The 18,606-nt window shown below is 37.2% G+C and overlaps 1 protein-coding gene across 1 annotated transcript in view; it reads left to right on the top strand.

Annotated features, from left to right (window-relative positions):
* LOC140309584 (transmembrane protein 132C) overlaps window positions 1–18,606 on the top strand; it is a 236,508-nt gene that overhangs the window by 198,311 nt on the left and 19,591 nt on the right. Inside the window, exon 7 of the mRNA XM_072387505.1 lies at window positions 17,717–17,922. Coding sequence (XP_072243606.1) covers window positions 17,717–17,922 — 206 coding nt within the window. The remainder of the gene's footprint in view (window positions 1–17,716; window positions 17,923–18,606) is intronic.

Genomic DNA, 18,606 nt, shown 5'->3' with positions numbered 1-18,606 from the left:
TTTTGGATTAATATATGTATGCATCTCCAGTAATCATTAGTGTCTCAGTGAGCACAGGTTGCATATCAAATGTTGCTGAAGAATAAAAAGAAATTGAATAAACAGACATTTTGTGACACAGAATCCCTTATCTCCCTCCGGGTTTAACAATGATACCGTTCCAGTAATTTCTTTTGAATTTATTTCCTGTTATCAACACTGACTGTGGCAGACTATTTGTAATGTCAGAAAGAAACTTAGAGCATCATAAATCCTCTGGGAATAAATGCACCAAATTGAAATTCATTTAATTTTACACAAAGTAAATATTGCAAACTGTTCCAATACATTGCTTCAGTTCTCCATCTTTAAATAAAGCTAATGCCCTTTGACCGCCCTATGCCACACCTGGTAATGATATCTATATATGCCATGCAGAATAAATATTAGGTGATATTTGTAATGTCAACTTGCCCTAAAGCTCTAAACTCTGTTCTGTTACCCAGTGTATTTCACTCTAGGTTGTTGTGTACATGCATCAAAGTCATAAGGACAATTTCCCTGTACATTTATTGCTCCTGGCAAATCAATTAATTTCTTTGTGCTCCACAGTTTCAGCTTAGGAGCTACTACTCAGCTGTGGAATAAAATGGATAAAAGTAATCAAAAAAGAAATGAACATGCCCAGAAAAAACTTTTAAAATCTTTAAAAGCCTTTCTGCTGTTTTATGGTCAGGTTAGAAGTACAGACTAAGACAATAAAAACCTTGTGTTTTTGCAGTTGCAAATTAGCCATTTATTTCAATTGCAGATGTCCTCTTTTTAGAGAATTACATACAATCAGTATCTTTTAATTGTGTGATTGAATATGACTGATTGTAAATTACATCCACCACATTGCATCTCAAGCTGGAACCCAGAAATCATGTAATTCTATTCCTGCAAAGCAGCAGCTCTGGGGTCACAAAAAGAATAATCAAACCATGGCCCTCTGAATTTGTTTAGTTAACTGGTGTAAAAGATCACCTCATCAACCCAATCAAGTCGGCCTTTGGACATTTTAAACAATGTTCAGAGTGAGGGTTACACTGCACTACTTTGTGGCTTGATCAAAGCAGTATTTCATAATTTGACAAGTATTGGTTTAAAAGTAACGTTGTCAAACTGAAGCTGAAGTTAAAGTTCACTGTAATGGTTGGAACAATTAGTAAAAATTGAATAACAAGTGATCAAATAAAAAGAGGAGTGAAGGAAGGAGATTCAATGCAGGTGCCCTGGGTCATTTGAAAGCCTCGAAAGGAAATGAAAAGTAAAGTGGATTAAAGGCAAAGGTCACACACACACATCGCTTTCACTGTCATCTAAACTCAAACCTTTTCCATTTAGTGGTAACAGGCTTAGGAAATAGCCAGCGATTTGAGCAACATCAGACCAGACCATTAGCAACACCCAAAGACATATCTTTGGGAGCTGTGACCTTGAAGGGGTCTAAAGCTATTTTGGAAATATCTAGCGGTTCCTTTCTTGTGACATTGATTAAGGTTTTGTTGTTAAATCAGCAAAGCCCATTCCTCTCCATAAAATGTCCAACAGATTGCACAGTGGTAAAAACTACCACAGAGTGGAAAAACTGCTTAACTTGAGCTTTTGCAAAATGTGAAAACTCAGAGTCGCTGAAGTGTGTAGGTAGAATACAGAAATATCCTTTCATACATTTGTCTTGTATCAGAACTGGTTTATATAAGAATTACATTACAGAACTTTATTACTATATGTAGAACATAGTTGGATATTGAGAGTTTGGTAAATTAGACAGTAGATACAAATGTTGGGGAACTTTTACTTATTGTGTCGAAATAGTCAAGTGCTCAAGTGCCTTAAACTATTGTGTCACATCACTTTCTTCCTACCTTGTGTCTTAAACATAGCAGTCAACACAAAAAAGATATTGCAACAAGAGTAAAAAAAAATAAACAAAGTTAAAAATAGTATTTGTGATATATTTAAAATGTGCCTTTATATTAGTAAGTAAATCTAGGCATATAATTTCCTTCATATAAACTGCAACAAAAAGTTGCTCTGAGTTTATAATGTAAGGCAAGGGAAGTTTATTGTATAGCACAATTCAATGACAAGGTGATTCAAAGTGCTTTACAGAGACATTAAAACAGAATAATTAAAAACCATGATTTAAAATTTAAACTAAAGAAGGAAATAAGAACAATAGATAAAATCAGAATAAAATTATATATATGAAAGATAAAATCAGTAGTTAAAATATGATTCCATTTTGAAACTCAAGCTTATTTGGAGCTTTATTCAAATGCAGCTGAAAATAGATGTTTCTTCAACCTGGACTTAAATACACTGAGTGTTTCAGCTGATCTGAGGCTTTCTGGGAGTTTGTTCCAGACATGCGGAGAATAGAAGCTGAATGCAGCTTCTCCATATCTGGTTCTGACTCTGGGAACTGATAAAAAAAAAAAAACGGATCTAGATGACCTGAGGGGTCTGGAAGGTTCATAGTGGGTCAGGAGGTCACTGATGTATTTTGGTCCTCGACCATTCACAACTTTATAGACCAGCATCCAAACTTTAAAGTCTATCCTCTGATGGACAGACAGCCAGTGTAAAAACTTCAGAACTGTACTGTGGTCCACTTTTTTGGTCTTAGTGAGGACTCGAGCAGCTGAGTTCTGGATGAGCTGCAGTTGTCTAACTGACTTTTAGGTAGACCTGTAAAAATGCTATTACAATAATCAAGTCTACTATAGATGAATGCATGGACTAGTTTTTCCAGGTCCTGCTGAGACATCAGATCTTTTAACCTTGATATATTCTTAAGGTGATAGTAGGCTGACTTTGTTATTGCCTTAATGTGTTTGTCCAAATTTAGGTCTGAGTCCATCACTACACCCAGATTTCTGGCCTGGTTGGTAGTTTTTAGGTGTATAGATTGAAGCTCTGTGGTGACCTGCAATTGTTTATCTTTGGCTCCAAAGACAATTGCCTCAGTTTTGTTTTTGTTTATCTGGAGAAAGTTGTGGCACATCCAGTCATAAATCTCCTCAGTGCATTTACCAAGGGCCTGTACAGGGCCTCGGTCTCCTGGTGACATTGTAATATATATCTGTGTGTCATCTGCATAGCTATGGTCGTTTATTTTGTTGTGCCTGTGGGAGCATGTAATGTTAAACCGAAGAGGTCCCAGGATGGAACCTTGGGGAACTCCACATGTGATTCTTGTCTGCTCAGATGTAAAGTTACCTATCGACACAAAGTACTTCCTGTTCTCTAAGTATGTTTTGAACAGTTTAGTACAGTTCCGGAAAGACCCGCCCAGTTCTGCAGTCGTTTGAGTAACATATTGTGGTCAACTGTTTCACTGAGATCCAGTAAAACTAAGACTGACATTTTTCTACCGTCTGTATTCAAACATATGTCATTAAACACTTTGGTCAGAGCAGTCTCAGTGCTGTGGTGCTGTCTAAAACCTGTTTGGAAGGCATCATAGCAGTTATTATGTGTTAAAAAAAAGTAATTAAGCTGTTGAAAAACCGCTTTTCAATGATCTTACTTAAAAATTAGAGATTTGAGATAGGCCTGTAGTTGTTCACTTGCATCTTGTGAAGATTGTCCTTTTTCAGCAGAGGTTTAATGTACTTTCATGTATTAATATGCAGTGTAAAATCCACCAAAAATAATGTTTCATGATATATTTTAACAAACATTGAAAATGATCCCATTCATATCTTTGAAAACATGTTTCTTTAATTCTAATTAGATTTGTTTTGTCTACTTTTGATTTATTTCATTACTTGCCTAAGAAACCATACCTTCCTATAGGATTGGCAAATTTGACTTTTTGATCTAATCTTTTAAGTAAAGTCGAAATGATTAAATAATAATGGCTAATAATGAATAAATAAATGTACTGTCATCATCACCGCAAAGTACTTAAAATTTTTGCAGAATCAAAGTGGATGTTTGACACATGAGCGAAGGAGAAATAGATGGGAAAGGTGCAAAAAAGACTGATATATTAAGTGCATGTGTGTGCACGTGTGTGTTAATGCAGCAGAAGCTGAATTATGGCTGGGATGTTATGTTGCGCCTCATGTCACACTTTTCCGCTCACCTCCATAAAATATACTGGCCTCAATCAATAGCTAATTAACTGCTAATTACCATGCTAAAATCAAACACAAACATCCACCTATTGATATCTTAAGTAGGGTGGTGCCATGTATTACACCTCCACAGGCTGTTTCTCAGCACGAATCACACACAAACCATCATTCAGGATACTCACTACATTGAAGTCAAAAGGTCAAAGGCTCCATTCTACTAGCAGTAAACAGATAAAGGGAGAAGAAAAAAGCCAACTTTACTAGTACCTAGTATTGCTCTTTAAATAAACCCTAAAGTTTCACCCTCATATTACTCTGCTCTCTCAATCATTCCCCTATCTCCTCCAGCTTCCACCAATCTCTCTTGCCCTGAATAGTTGGCAGCAGTTGCCATGCCTCCACCTTGAGCTCCCTCAGGAAGTCAAGCTGTTTTGCTGCATTAGCGCCCTATCAATGGAATGCAGTTCAGACATCGTGGACAGGACTGCATATGTGTGTGTCAGTATGTAATACTCTGGTCTTGGCCTGTCTTTGTAAAGACAAACTATTATTGGTAAAAGAGATGATTAGCAACCGTGTAAATGTATGTGTAGATTTGTATACATGTGACAGTGACATGCATGGAAATGTAACCTCACTCAACCTTTATTCAGAGGCCCAACACGAGTATTTGGACATCAAAAGGCATTTCCTCTTTCTCAGTGTACACATACAGTATGATCACACAGAGTTTCATGTGTTACGAATAGTGAGTCACGATCTGTTTTTAAATGACAGAAGTAGGAATGCATATGGTAGGAATTTGTGTCTCACCAACTACGTAACAGACCTGCAAGCATCCCCTCCTTTAGTGGCTCACATTTCATCCCACTTGTACATTTTGCCTGGTTTTACATGGGGACTAGTAAAAAGTGTAAGTAAATCTGACAGATAAGAGGAAAAGACAGAGAAAGAGCAAAAAACAATGAGTCGTGTTAAATTAGTTTACAGTCAGAAAAAGGCAGATAACAGATAATTATTGCTTATATGTTTAAGTATAAAGGGACAAGCAGCCATGAAATTCTAAATAAAAGTCTAATATTTATTTCAATACTTATTTCTTTATTGATATCAATAAAACATCTCAAACCAAATTTTAAAACAAATGATTTTAGAAAATAGGGTAGATTGTGCTCCTTTCCCTAAATTGGAAAATAAAAGATCAGTCCAATAACATGTTGCTTGCCACTTTTCCTGTCAGTTTGGTGTTACAGAAAATGTAAAGCAGTAAATCTCCTTTCCCCTCCAACCATGTCCTCCAGCTCATGTTAGGGGAGCCTAAGGCCGTGTCTTGCTGGTTGGGATGTACAAACTCTTCTGCGGCCTCCCCAGGGTCTCCTCTCAGATGGATCTCACCTGAACAGCTCAGGAGGAATCCTGATCAGATGGTTTAGCAGTTGATGCTGTTTGCTTCCTAAATTTCCTCATTCTGCAGCCATTTCTGTCTTTTTTTCTGTTTTTTTCTGTTTTCTGAAATGCTGTTTTTCTCATTTCGGCATGTTTAAATGTTAAGCAGTGCTAACACAAAGGAGGAAAGAAATCAACTGAAATTGTAGGGGAGAGAAAAAAAGAGGCCTTGCCTAAATCAACTGATGTGATGCTGTATCGCCGCTTTTATTCTTGTTAGCAACAAGCGACTGGCTTCCACTGTGGAGCTATTAAATTCTGAAAAGGCCAAGCTGTTGAACCACTTTCTCAGAGGTTGGACCTCTGGTCTTTCCAGCATTAGAACACTAATGTTTACATCCACTTAAGCATCCCTCGCTAAATGTTATGAAACCATGTAGTGTAAAATTAAGGGGGAAAAAGCTGGCACAGTACAAGCAGGTAATCATCATTCCAATTATCCCGGTGTTGAACAAATAAGCTGGACAGAGTCCACTTATAAGTTCATACCAATCTGTCCCAGGGTGAACTAAGCGCCTGGGGTGCATACTTGTTCTCACATTTTGAGTTTTCAGTCCAAGCAGCGGGTTCCCTTCATTGATAGTATTTTGAGTAAAGGTCTAGTGAAGTGATTTAAGTTTTATTCAACAGAAGTTTTGGACTTATGCCTGTTATATTGCTATATAACACATCTCCTCCTCTTGAAAATATTAAGAAAGAACTACTATTAGGATATAGTACTTCACTCACTTTTCATATATACTGTATGTCACAGGGTATTTTATTCCAAGCTGAAAGTGAGTTTACCACAGTCAGCATATAAAAGGTTTAAGATAAAAAAAAATAACTAAAAAATATATATTCTGTTGTGTATAATGAACAGGAAACATTATTAATTGGAGTACTTTGGTTCACTGCTGCTGGTATTTTTTTTTCTTTTAATCAAACTGAATATAAGTAATAAAGAACATTAAGAATAAACATAAAGAATAGGGAATAGCCAACCATCCATCCATCCCATAATTTTCTTCTGCTTATCCAAGGTTAGGTAGCTGTGGCAACCAGTTGAGTCATGTTTTCCTGATATCCCTTTTCCCCCACGTTTTCTAATATCCTCACAAGTGACCTTGAGGCATTCCCAAGCCAAATGATGTATATAATTCCTCCATAGAGTTCTGGGTCTACCCGTAGGTCTTCTTTCTGCAGGGCATGCCCGTAAATCCTTGAAAGAAAAGTTCCCCAGAGACAACTAATCAGATGTCTGAATCACCTCGGCTGACTGCCTTTGTCACATGGGAGCAGCAACTCTGCTCCTACCCCACATTGGATTACGAAGCTCTTCACAGTATCTCTGAAGCTAAACCCAGCCACCATTAAGAGGAGACTTATTTTGGCATTTGTTCACCTCCGCAGATGACCAAAGGTGATGCTTGGAATGTAGATTCACCAAATCTGATGCATTGCCGTCTGTTTCAGGTCCCTCCTAACCACAACAGTCTGGTACAATCCATCATTACAGGTACAGTCCATCTCACACTCCATTTCGCCCCACACTTGAATCCCAAGATACTACAAGTTGCTTAAGGTATTCCTTGCTTTAGGTAGCAACTCCACCTCATCCTGAGTAATCATGCAATTTCCAACTGATAATCATGGCATTAGACTCTCTCTGTAGAGCCAACAGAATCAAATATCACCAAAATAACTTCAATTGTATGGTGTTGACATTCCCCAACAGGGCACTCTCCTCAGCTCAACGATCAGAGATGAGGGACAATCTTAGTGTGATGAGATGGCTCATGACATTTTTGTCATTGACAAGATATATATTTTTCTGTTTTATCAACCTATTGTATTCGTTTGGCTAACTTTGACAAAAAAAAAGGCAAACCTAAATACATACACAGTCACTTGAGAATGAACCCTTGCACATAAACACACATGCAGACACACACACACACCTAGGTGACAACAGGACCATGCAAACAGACATATTTGGGGCAGTGTTGACTTATATCCCTATGCTAATAAGCACATTAATTCGCATAAGGCCTGAGAACATTTCAGAAAAAAAGAATGAAGCTACACACACACAAACCCACTCACTGCCTTTTCCTAAAGCCCTGAAGACCTCTTTGACATAGACAGGAGAGCCAAAGTGAGAAAGTTTTCAAAGTAAAAACTACTTTTTTTTTATCATGGTTGTAAGCTTAGATCATTTTTCTATGAAACTGTATGAAGATTACTGGAATTCTTTTTACCACTTAAAATATAATGCTCTTAAACTGAACCACTTATTTGCTACTTAATCCAAATACAGGCCATCTTAAATCTGTCCTCCACAGATTAATTATATAATCAATAAAGATCAAGTGTCAAAACCTCCTTGCTGCTCTTGGTAAGGGTGGATGGATTGTTCAGCTAAACAAATGACTGTTGAGTCTGGTGTTCTTTTCCTATAAGTCAATGCCAGTTCCTTGAAAACATGACCCCGAAGCCTCACAGTTATAAATAATATAATATAGATATTGTGTTGTGATACTCTTGACATTTTTCATGTTTTCTATGCCTTTTTGTTGTTTCACCCTGAGACTGTCCTGTTCTTTAAATAGTTTAACTTTCTGTGACAACCCTTACTCTTTTAACTTCAGCACTATAAATCTTTGGTATTTATTTCTCTGTTCATCTTTTTCTCTAGCTGTGGCTCTTTGTCTCATAATTATCCTATTGTGATGTAAAGAAAAGCAGAGTGCAAATGGCCATCAGAGAATGCTTGACTCCCCACTTTTACAAATTGAAAATGACAGGTCCGGAGATAAGACGCTAACTTGTGTGTGTTTTTGTGTCTGTGCACCTTCCCACCAATCTCTACATCAGCTGTCTATTATCTAAGCCTCTGCAGAATAATATATGGGGCTACAGCCTGATAATGGCTGCACTCATCTCTGTTTGTGCAGAAAACAAAGCCTTGTGCCTAGATGACAGCCATATGAAACTATGTGAAGAGGCGATTGGCCTTGTGTGGGTTTTTGTTAAATGACAGACAGGTGGGACGTCAATCCCATCAGGGACTTGGTTAGCCTGTCCCGCAGGGCCCACCCCTGTCTACTGAGTGGGCCCTGATTGGATGATATGATTCCTAAAGTCAGATGGATTGAACTGCTTGAGGCGGAGAACAGTTGAAATGGCTGGAGAGGGAAAGAGTGTGAAACAAACAGAGGAAAAGACTGTAAAATGAAACCTGAGAGCAAAAGAGATGGATGAATGGTATAGCAGGGAGAAAATATACATCTGAGAGAGACTAATAGAGAAAATTTGACACACTAAGAGATAGGCAGAAGACAGAGAGAGCAGTAACTGTAAATTCAGACTGATAACTTGGCTTGAAGGAAAATGAATATGGATTTAAATAAATGACTTAGCCAAGGGAGATTAGCGGTAGATGGAAAGTGGGTGGTTGAGCTTTGAGACTCCTGGGCAGGTTTGAAGGCAGGGAAAGAGGTGTAATAAACAAGCAGCTCATTCTATATACTCAGTATTATGTACCATCACAAACCAGTAAAGAAAAGTTTTTGTTTGGTTGTTTTGTTCTCTTTTTTTTTTGCTTGGATTTTTTATTCTATTTCAGCTTGTGTAGGGGCCTGAAAACAGTGTGAAGAAATAAGCTTTGGAGTCCAGACTTTAAGCATTCTATAAGATGCAGCAAAGGTGTTGCTTGGTGTAACTTATTAAAACATTATACATGTGTTCAAGACTGTTCAGCATGACACATCAATCTGATACTGTTCTTCCATGGGAATGCTCTCCAACATTTCAGCAGATTGTCACCATGTCATAGAAATAATTTGCCAACTAAACATAGATGCTGTCATATCGAAAAATTCTGTTGAAAAATTTTCGTTATTGTGAACCTGAAAGCTAATTTAAAATCACATAAATAAAATCCACACTCTGTATAGGCTGTCTTAAAGTAAAAATTGTTTGTTTAGTCATTTACATTCCATTCAACACAACATACTCTAAAGGAATGACTTTCTTTGCTAAATTTTTACTTTAATCCTAAACAATTTTATGGTGTCAAGTGACATAAAACAAGCCACAGTTAAATGAACACCACAACTCCTTTCAAGGCTTTTTACTAAAAAAAACAAGCAATGATTCCATCCAGACATGGCCCCAAAGCAGCATGACAAGTGCACACTTAGTGGAACTGCAACAAGCTGCATGCCCATCACATCGAGACATAACCATCAATTAACCTCCATTCAAAGGCCAAGATGAAACGTATAATTTTATCTGAAGCAAGCCTGAGGTCTGTGGGTCAGAGGTTCCTGCATGTATAATACTATACTTTAACTGTAGGCACATCATTAAAAGTCAGAGAATTTACCTGTGGCAAAATACACTTTCAGGGAATTTAAATGAGGATTGAACCTCATGTGAGAGGATAATGATGTTTTTTTCTGTAGGTATAATGGTGTAAAAATGGTAAAAGTTTTTTTTTGTTTTTATATTTGGAAGCAATCACATATTCAAAAAACATTGATCTCCAACAAGAAAATACAGAAAACTAACCACTAATACATGTTGTGCCTGTGTAACATCTTGGTTAATGTGTGTCTGAGTGTGTTCATTGTTATTAAAGTACAATACTGTATGATTGTGACCGCGTCATTACTTTTAACAGCCCTCTGTTTCTTGCTTGAACTGCTGCTGAGAGGTGGCAAACTTTTTTTATCTACTCTCTTTGTTTTGTGTGCAGGTATTTATGGTATTTGTTGAAGGTGAAGACGGCTTTTTCAGGCCTGTGCTTTCAACAAGTACTAACTGCTGAGAGCAACACTTTTGCATTCTCTCTGCAACTTTTCTCCCGCTGTTTTCTTTTACCGCCCTCTCTGTGACTTCATTTTTTTTTTTTTGCTTTGTTCTTCCCCTTGTTCCCGCACTTGTTTGTCCTGTTCTACAGTATCTAAGAATCTTTCTCAGAAACAAAGAGATTAAATCCATTCTTCAGTGTCTCCAAACCTCCAACTCAGCTGTTTACTTCTAAAAACATGATGTGCTTGTTCTGTCTGTGTGTGTGTGTTTGTGTCAAAGCTTTGTATTTGTGTGTGTTGTTGTGATTGTGGTCAGCTTTGTATTTGTGTGTGTGTCTCTAACAATGCGTATGTTAGTATGTGTGATTGCAACCATTCAGTTCACAACTCCCACAAGTATGATTTTTTTAAAGAACTTCTATTTAGATTAAGTGATAAGTAGCAAAGTGACACAAGCTCTCCTCTGTAACAATAACATTCCTTACGTTGAAACTTGAAAACAATGTTATTTTAAGATATTCTGTATTACACATAGGAATGCAAAGCTTTTGGATATTAATTCTTCATGTAATGTTTATGACCTGCTGCTCTAAAGTGGTTTCTCTTGTTTAGAGGTTGTTTAAAAAAAAAACAACATTGTCTAATATTAAAGTTTTACGGGGGCGGTTCTGCCCCAATTTTTCTTTGGGAGCCATTCCAACTTAACAGAAAATTCCCTGTGACTGAGACACAACCAAGAGGAAAGGATAACCAATAATTCATGGTCCTTTTTTTATATTTCTCATCTAATTCTCAACTAGAGAGGCAAGGGGTATTACTAAAGGTCAGAGTAATACAGAAATCAATGCCCATTTGTAGTTTCTAAATGACAGAATAATTGGCGATTACCCATCCAGCCAAACATGAATGGTTGAATCAATCAATTTTTTTAAATCATTAGAAAATAATCAGTGTTCTCTACTCCGAGATGCAAGTGTCTAACCACTGAAGTTAATCAATGACAGATTTCAGTTTCAGTTTAAAAGAAACTCTATATGGGGATCACAGATTAAACCAACTGCACAGATGTGCAATCATAAATGCAAATTGTAAATACCTAATATTTGGTTTAAATGGTTGTTAAATTGTGCAACTTCAATTCTTATGGTGGTTATATGCTGCAGCATGAGCACACCAGTGGGAGGGGTAGAGATTCAGTCCAGCTCTCACAGTGGAAATTTAGTGTATCCATTATTTCAGAGTTATCTCTGGTAAAAGTCTGTTAAAACATTAGGTGGAAAATGAGGCAGGTGCTGGTTTTGATCCTAAATTCTCTATCCCTGTGACTCTTTACAAAATTAAACTGCAGCGCATCCACTGTCTGTAGTTTTTAATCCAAGTTTGATCTTGAAAGTAGGTGCACAGCACTCTAACCTTCATGATGTGATGTTTTCTTTTTACAAAATGAATCCACCTATTACTTGTGCATAACATGCACATACAGTCCTGTAACAATCACAGTACAAGGTTTTTGGCCCAGCTGAGAAATAAGTCTTTTTCTCTGAGTTGGTTGCAGCTCCTCCGATATCTGCGGTGGTGCCCATTTCAACTTCATTCTTCACTAAATTAATCCAGTTTTCAAGATGATGACAGTAGTTAGTTGTCAACTATATTGTATAGTTGACTTTTCAAACAATACAAGAGTTATGCAAGGGTGAGTGATTCAAACCTCTACTAATTTGGATCTCAAAAATCCTTCAGCCTTAACTTGTTATTGATATGGTAATATTGTTTTTTGTTATTAATTTGATTAAAACCAGTCAGGCTGAGGAATTTTAAATTCATAGTTAGTATATATTTTAGACCATTTAATTTTTCATTGACCTATTTTCTAACTGACATTAGTCCTCCAATTTCTCATTTAGTTTGACAATTTAAGTTTTCCATTTAGATCCTAAAAAATATGGCCAGATGAGACTCACAAAAATACCTTTGCACTATGTATTAATCAAAGACACAGTTTTTATTTGTATCCTTTTTAGGTGCTGCTAGACCTTTTCAAACCATCGGTTCCTCTCACTTTGAATTCAGCACACACATTTAAATTCAAGTATGGATCTTCTGATCTAACTCTTGGTAAGAGAGCAATTAAGTATGTCTTTAAGCATGTCATAAACATTTGACCATTCATGGTCAGTAACAGATGGGTAGACATCAGGCATAGCACAAGCAAATATTACAATTATAAGTACTGAACTAAACATTAAGTTTAACATTTGTAAAAATCTAGTTTTGATGTGTAAAATGAGAAAAAGTTTACTTGCCCATAAATTATTTTTTGTTTTATAGATCCATTAATTCTTCCTGCCTCTCAGAGCAATGGAATCTATAGAAAATATTCCTAACTTGATGAAAGCTGACAGTAGCCAGTATTCAGGGTATTACGGTGTGCATTACTCCACTTGTGTTTATGGCATTGTATTATCCAATTGGACTGCACTCGAATAACAATCGAACAAAATACAACATGAGAAGAAAAAAGTGTTTCATTAGGGCAAAATGTAAGAATCTGATGATGGGGCATATGTATCTGACTTGTGTGGGGGACTGGATAGTGTAGTGGTAAGATTGCCACCTGCATGAAATGAAATCCCAACACCCCTGCAGGAAAGATACTCCAGTGAAAGATGCTCCAGTAGGGGTCCTTAGGCAAGACCCCCTTACCCTACCAGGGATATTAGTGTATGTTGCTTTGGATAAAAGCGTCTGCCAAATGCATAAACGTGTATAATTATATTACGTATTTAGTCAAGACTCCCTCCTCTAGTTTCAGACTGCACTTCATCATATTTATTTTTTGGTCAGTCCAGAATTACTGTATGTGACAGTCCTACTCAGCTATCATCAGTGATACAGCAATTCTTTGCTGAGTTCTGAATTTTGTTGTAGAAAAAGTTACACAGATCACACCTTGACAAAGTAGTGAGAGCCGCACATGTTTTATTTTTGTTATACAGTTGAGGAATTTATACACTGCTGTCAGAGAGAATGAATAGACATTAATTATATGATGGATTCCTTTACATGTGGAATGATTCATAGAGCAGATGACACATTTGTAAACAGTAAAAATAGCTGTTGAAACAGAAGGAATAGACAGCATCTTTCAAAACACATTTTTCATACCGTCACTTACACTGCCATGTCCCCAGCTGTGTGTATGTTTGTGTAGCTGCAGTGTGTCTGCCAGTAGTCATATTTAATTCTTTCTGTGTGTCACTATGTCTACATCATGTCTCTGGCAGCTCTTTTCTTGGCTCTTTCCTGCACAACTCTTTGTCGTGTGGACACAAACATGCACATCCAAGCACAGCTCAGCTGTACATAAATGCTCAGTCTAATACTACATCCTACACTCAATTTTTGGCCTCTAGGGGAAGCAGAAACAAGCTGTGGTCGCAACTCTAACATATCTAAGTTTAAATGGCACACTTGCTATACAGAATATTACTATACAGAAGATATTGCAAGATATTGAGTTTGTGTGCAAATTAATTTACCCTTTGGCCTTTTGTTTTGTTTTTTTTGTGGCCTTTTAATCATTTGATTGGCAGCGTGAAGTATAATTAAGTATTTTGGCAGGTGCCGTGTAGTTTTCAGCAGTTTCAGAACTGAAGGTTTTCTATAGGAAAACTGTAACCAAAAGGCACAAAAGGTCAACCAAAAGAATAATTATGTCTCACAAAAAGAAAAAAAAATTTACCCCATGTTATTTCTACTGTTGAAATTTATGGTTTTTTTTCTGTTCCATCAAATTAAAAGTAATATTTCAGAACTTGTGTGTCCTTACCTCCTTCAAAGTTTCAAAACTGTTTTCAGAAAAAAGTCTGGTTGACCTTATATTGATATAATGAAAAGTGCCCCCTTTGGCATTTTCATTCTTTGTGCAGAGGAAATTCAACTTACCTATTGTGTAAATAAAAGATATCAACAATTGTCACAGTACTATACTCTCCCCTTTTACCTCTGCTGCCCTTATTGGAAACCAAATGCCACCACGGTAACTGTGAAGATTTCACACAAATTTCTACCTGAAAAATTTTTTTTAAAGATGATTTGGGGAAATAGTTTGAGGCACTAACAGTCAAACACTCCTTTGATGTTAAAAAGCGGCAAATCAGGTTTCGGCGGGGAGGGGGGTGTTGCAATAAAGGAGGGGGTGGAGACGTGGAGACAAAAGCAGGCAAGAGGGTCAAGAGAGGACAATGGTGGACTTGGGGTATGATATAAAGCAAGTAAAACAGCAAAGAAGGAAGGGAGGAAAGAAGAGGCACCTTTCCTTTTATGTTGGAAGAGCAGAAGCAAGGAGAAGAACGATAAACTGAAAGAAATTATAGGTGGGAGCAAAAAGAGAGGAAGTAGTTAAGCTCTCATGTACAAAATGTTAAAAGCTTGAGATCAAACACTTTTGTCAGGAAAGCAGGATAAAATGTTGCTTAAATAAAATGTGTCCATCCATCCATCCATTTTCATCCACCTATCTGAAGTCAGGTTGCTAAGGCAACAGGTCCAGGAGAGAAAAGTTCCCAGGCCAGAAGGGACATGTAATCCCTCCAATGAGTCCTATGTCTTGTCAGTGGAGAACAAAACCCGTTTCAGCTGCATCTATCCATGATCTTGTTCTTGCTGTCACAACCCAGATCTCGTGAACCATATGTGAGGGTTGGAACAAAGATAGACCATTAATTGTAAATCCCTCTTTCTCTACAACACACCATACCAGCGTCCTCATTAGTTCACAAAGCCCCAATCCATCTGTCCATTACTCGCTCCAAACTGCCATCACTCGTGAACAAGATACCCAAATACTTAAACTCCTCCACCTGAGGCAGGGACTCATCCCGAACCCAGAGAGAACATTCCACCTTTTTCCGGTTGAGAACCATGGCTAACCGCTCCAGTGGCCGCTGAAGGCTGTGGCTGGAAGGAGCCAACAGAATCACATCATCCACAAAAAGTAGAGATGAGACCCTAAGGTTCCCAAATCTTTGCCTTTCTCTCCACTACTACATCTTCAGATCCTGTCCATGAAAATCACAAACAGGATGAGTAACAAGGGGCAGCCCTGGCTGAGTCCAACATCGACTGTAAACAAGTCCGACTTAGTGCCAAGAACGCACACTGCTCTTGCTTTGGTTATACAGGGACCGGCTAGCTCCTAAAAGCAGCTCTAGTACCAATATTCCCTTAGCACTCCACACAGAATCCCTCAAGGAAGACGGTCATAAGCCTTTTCCAAGTGTACAAAACACATGTAGACTGGGTGGTCAAACCTAATGGAGGGGTTTTTCTAAACCTATTCACACACTTCCAATGCCTTAACCTAAATAAACGCACAACTGAAAACAAAAACCTAACCAAACATCAACTAAAAATTAAAGTAAAATAATCTTTAATAACTATAAATTATTAGACAAGACAAACCCCAGTGTCCTCTGTGAAAGTCCTGTATGCTTACACAGTGCCGCCACACCATCTTTGAAAGTAGATTTTTAATAATACCTTACTTTAACCAATCTGGATGTACACACAACTATGACGCAACATTTTTAATGGCACATTTTGACAAAACAACAAAGCAGTATTTCTTTGTCACCTTTTTGTCATTTCAACTAGCAGTTACATGCTGGATGTTCAGTAAAACAAAAAAGAGGGAATAGGGTCTCTACAAATACACTTTCCAGCACTCACACAATTGCTAACCGATTTTGTACCCATTCTGAACATCAACAAACAGTCAATTACATGGCATGGGTATGTTACTGGAGTCATACTTATACATACTATAATACAAATATTTACAGCTGCGTACCATGTTAAAAACGTTTGTGAATTTCTCTCCAAAAAGAAGACTTTGTGACACTAAAAAGAGTTTGATTTAAATAAATAAACAAAAAAAATTTGTTTTCAAGAAACAAGAAATACAAATTTAATATGGAAACATTTTGTTTAAACAAGATAAAGTTTGGTGACAGAAAAATGATCATAGTGTTTATAATATTAGGGGAGAACACTGCAAGATTACTCTGATGGACACAAATGCAATCATTTTTTATTGTTTGATTCTTGGTATAATTTCTAGTAGATAGGTGCTTTCTTGAGAGATGTGGGCTAGGTTTCTGCTATAGAATTTCACTGAACAATATCCCTTGAAGTGGTCTAATGCTGATTAATACCCACATCTTTGCCGGAATGAAACCTCTAATGTGGTTATTTTAGGTTGTTAAGAAGGTTTTAGAAGTCAAAATACACCTTCTGAATATAAAGTATTGATCTAATATCTTAAAAAGGAACATTCCTGGGAGACGAGTTTGGAATATGAAGTTGGGATTGGTTCAGAAAAGCATTTATATAGAAGAGGTAAAGGAAAAACGATGCAGTAGACAGACAAGAAAACATGTGAGAACATAAAAAACAATGAAACACAGACTATATCAGACAAAAGCAGGTAAAAGCTGTTTGAGAGAAGAAGAAGCAAGTAGGAGAATAAATTAGGTGCACAGAACAGGTGTGGCACAGAGATATGAAAGGCACTGAGGGAGGATCAGAATAGGTTATGGGGGGAGGGGTTAAGAAGGTGCATATTTTCTAGAATTTGAAAAATCAATGTAGAAATATTTAAATAAATGGAAACAAGGATGGGGAACAGGAAATAGTATGCTGAGAAATAGACTGACAAATACATTCACATCAAACAGAATATAGGCTTTTATGAAGGTTATTTTGGTAAAATATGGAATACAAATATGGGATTATTTGTCCAAAGAAAATCAGTTACAGAGTCAGCCATGTGAAGGGAGTTCAAAGTAATTCCAGGGTTTCCATTGTTCTGCCGTCCAGATTTTCTGTCGTGATCCAGCCCATGTCTGAAATACAACCATGATAATCTGGTGTCCACATTCATTTTTAAAAAACAATTTACCAATATATTGAATGAAACTTCTAAAAGTAGATACCTGCACACACAAAATAATGGGGACAGAAAATGTATAAAAGACGTTGAACCAAATGTTTGGTTCAACAATATTTTTATGGAAATGAATGCCTTGGAATTAATGTGAGTTATGGCCTTTAGAATGCTAGAAGGCCTTTAATGTTCTTGAGAGTAATAGTAATAATATCATTAAGTGATAAAATGCCTTAATTGTTGCAAGAGCAAGGTGGTGAATATCACACCGGGCTGTGTCAGCTATAAAAGAAGCTACATCTATTTGGAAGTCAAGCACTGAGCTATGTTGGTTTGATTAGTTAGCATGTTGTTTCAGACTCAAACAAACTAATTTTCATATATTTTGCTGTTTTTTCCGTTTTTTTCTTTCAATTTAGGTTTCCCCAAACTGTGACCAGGTTTTGGTAAATGGTAAGGAAATGCGTGGCCGGGAGTCCTTGGCAGTCAACTTCACTTACCTCCACCTATCTGCTCAGCTGCAGCTCACTGTCTGGGTGCCCAAGTTACCCCTGCAGATAGATGTGTCAGATACTGAGCTGAGTCAGGTCAAAGGCTGGAGGGTGCCCATCATCACCAACAAGAGGTAACTTACCCTCCTAACCCCAAGGGAATGTTGGAGGGAATCTTTCTTTGATGGATGGAAGTTTAACGAACCATTTGTTCCTCAAAATGCACTGCATTGCCTAAAAAACCCTCTGATTTGTGTTGGAATGTCTGAATACTGCTTCCATTGCATCATTCCACATTCCTTTTATTAAGAACAGAAAGACATCCTAACATCAACATACGTCAGAAAATGTATCACAGATATGAGCATTTCCTGCAAGAACAAAGCAATGACATATAAGAAATTGCCAGAATTGGAAGTTTTGTTTTGGGTTTTTTTCTCCCTCTGTCTATGTTCTTAATTTTTTTCTACAAACACTATCTTGTAACTGAATACAGAAACAAGAGACTCTCCCAGATTATTTAAGAATCCTATATGTTTATATTAGTTCTGCTTTTTCTCTATGAAAGTAGCTTTTGTGTATAATTATTTTTTTTTGGGAGATGCCCTTACCTGCTGTTTCAGCCCAGTCTCTCCAGACAACATATAATTGGTATGCTTGGCCACATCCAAATAATAGCAGTGTCTCAATCCATGGTTGTGAATTGCAAGAATGCAACATTTCCCTAGAGTATTGTTTACTGTTGACATGACAGGAATCATGACTTATAAATAGCAAAATCTGTAAAGCCCAAACACATACATTTTTGTAGTATAATC

This window comes from Leuresthes tenuis, unplaced genomic scaffold (genome assembly GCF_036924035.1).
Source record: "Leuresthes tenuis unplaced genomic scaffold, fLeuTen1.0.hap1 SCAF_6, whole genome shotgun sequence".
Lineage (NCBI taxonomy): Eukaryota > Metazoa > Chordata > Actinopteri > Atheriniformes > Atherinopsidae > Leuresthes > Leuresthes tenuis.
This window is presented reverse-complemented; position numbering and strand designations above follow the sequence as displayed.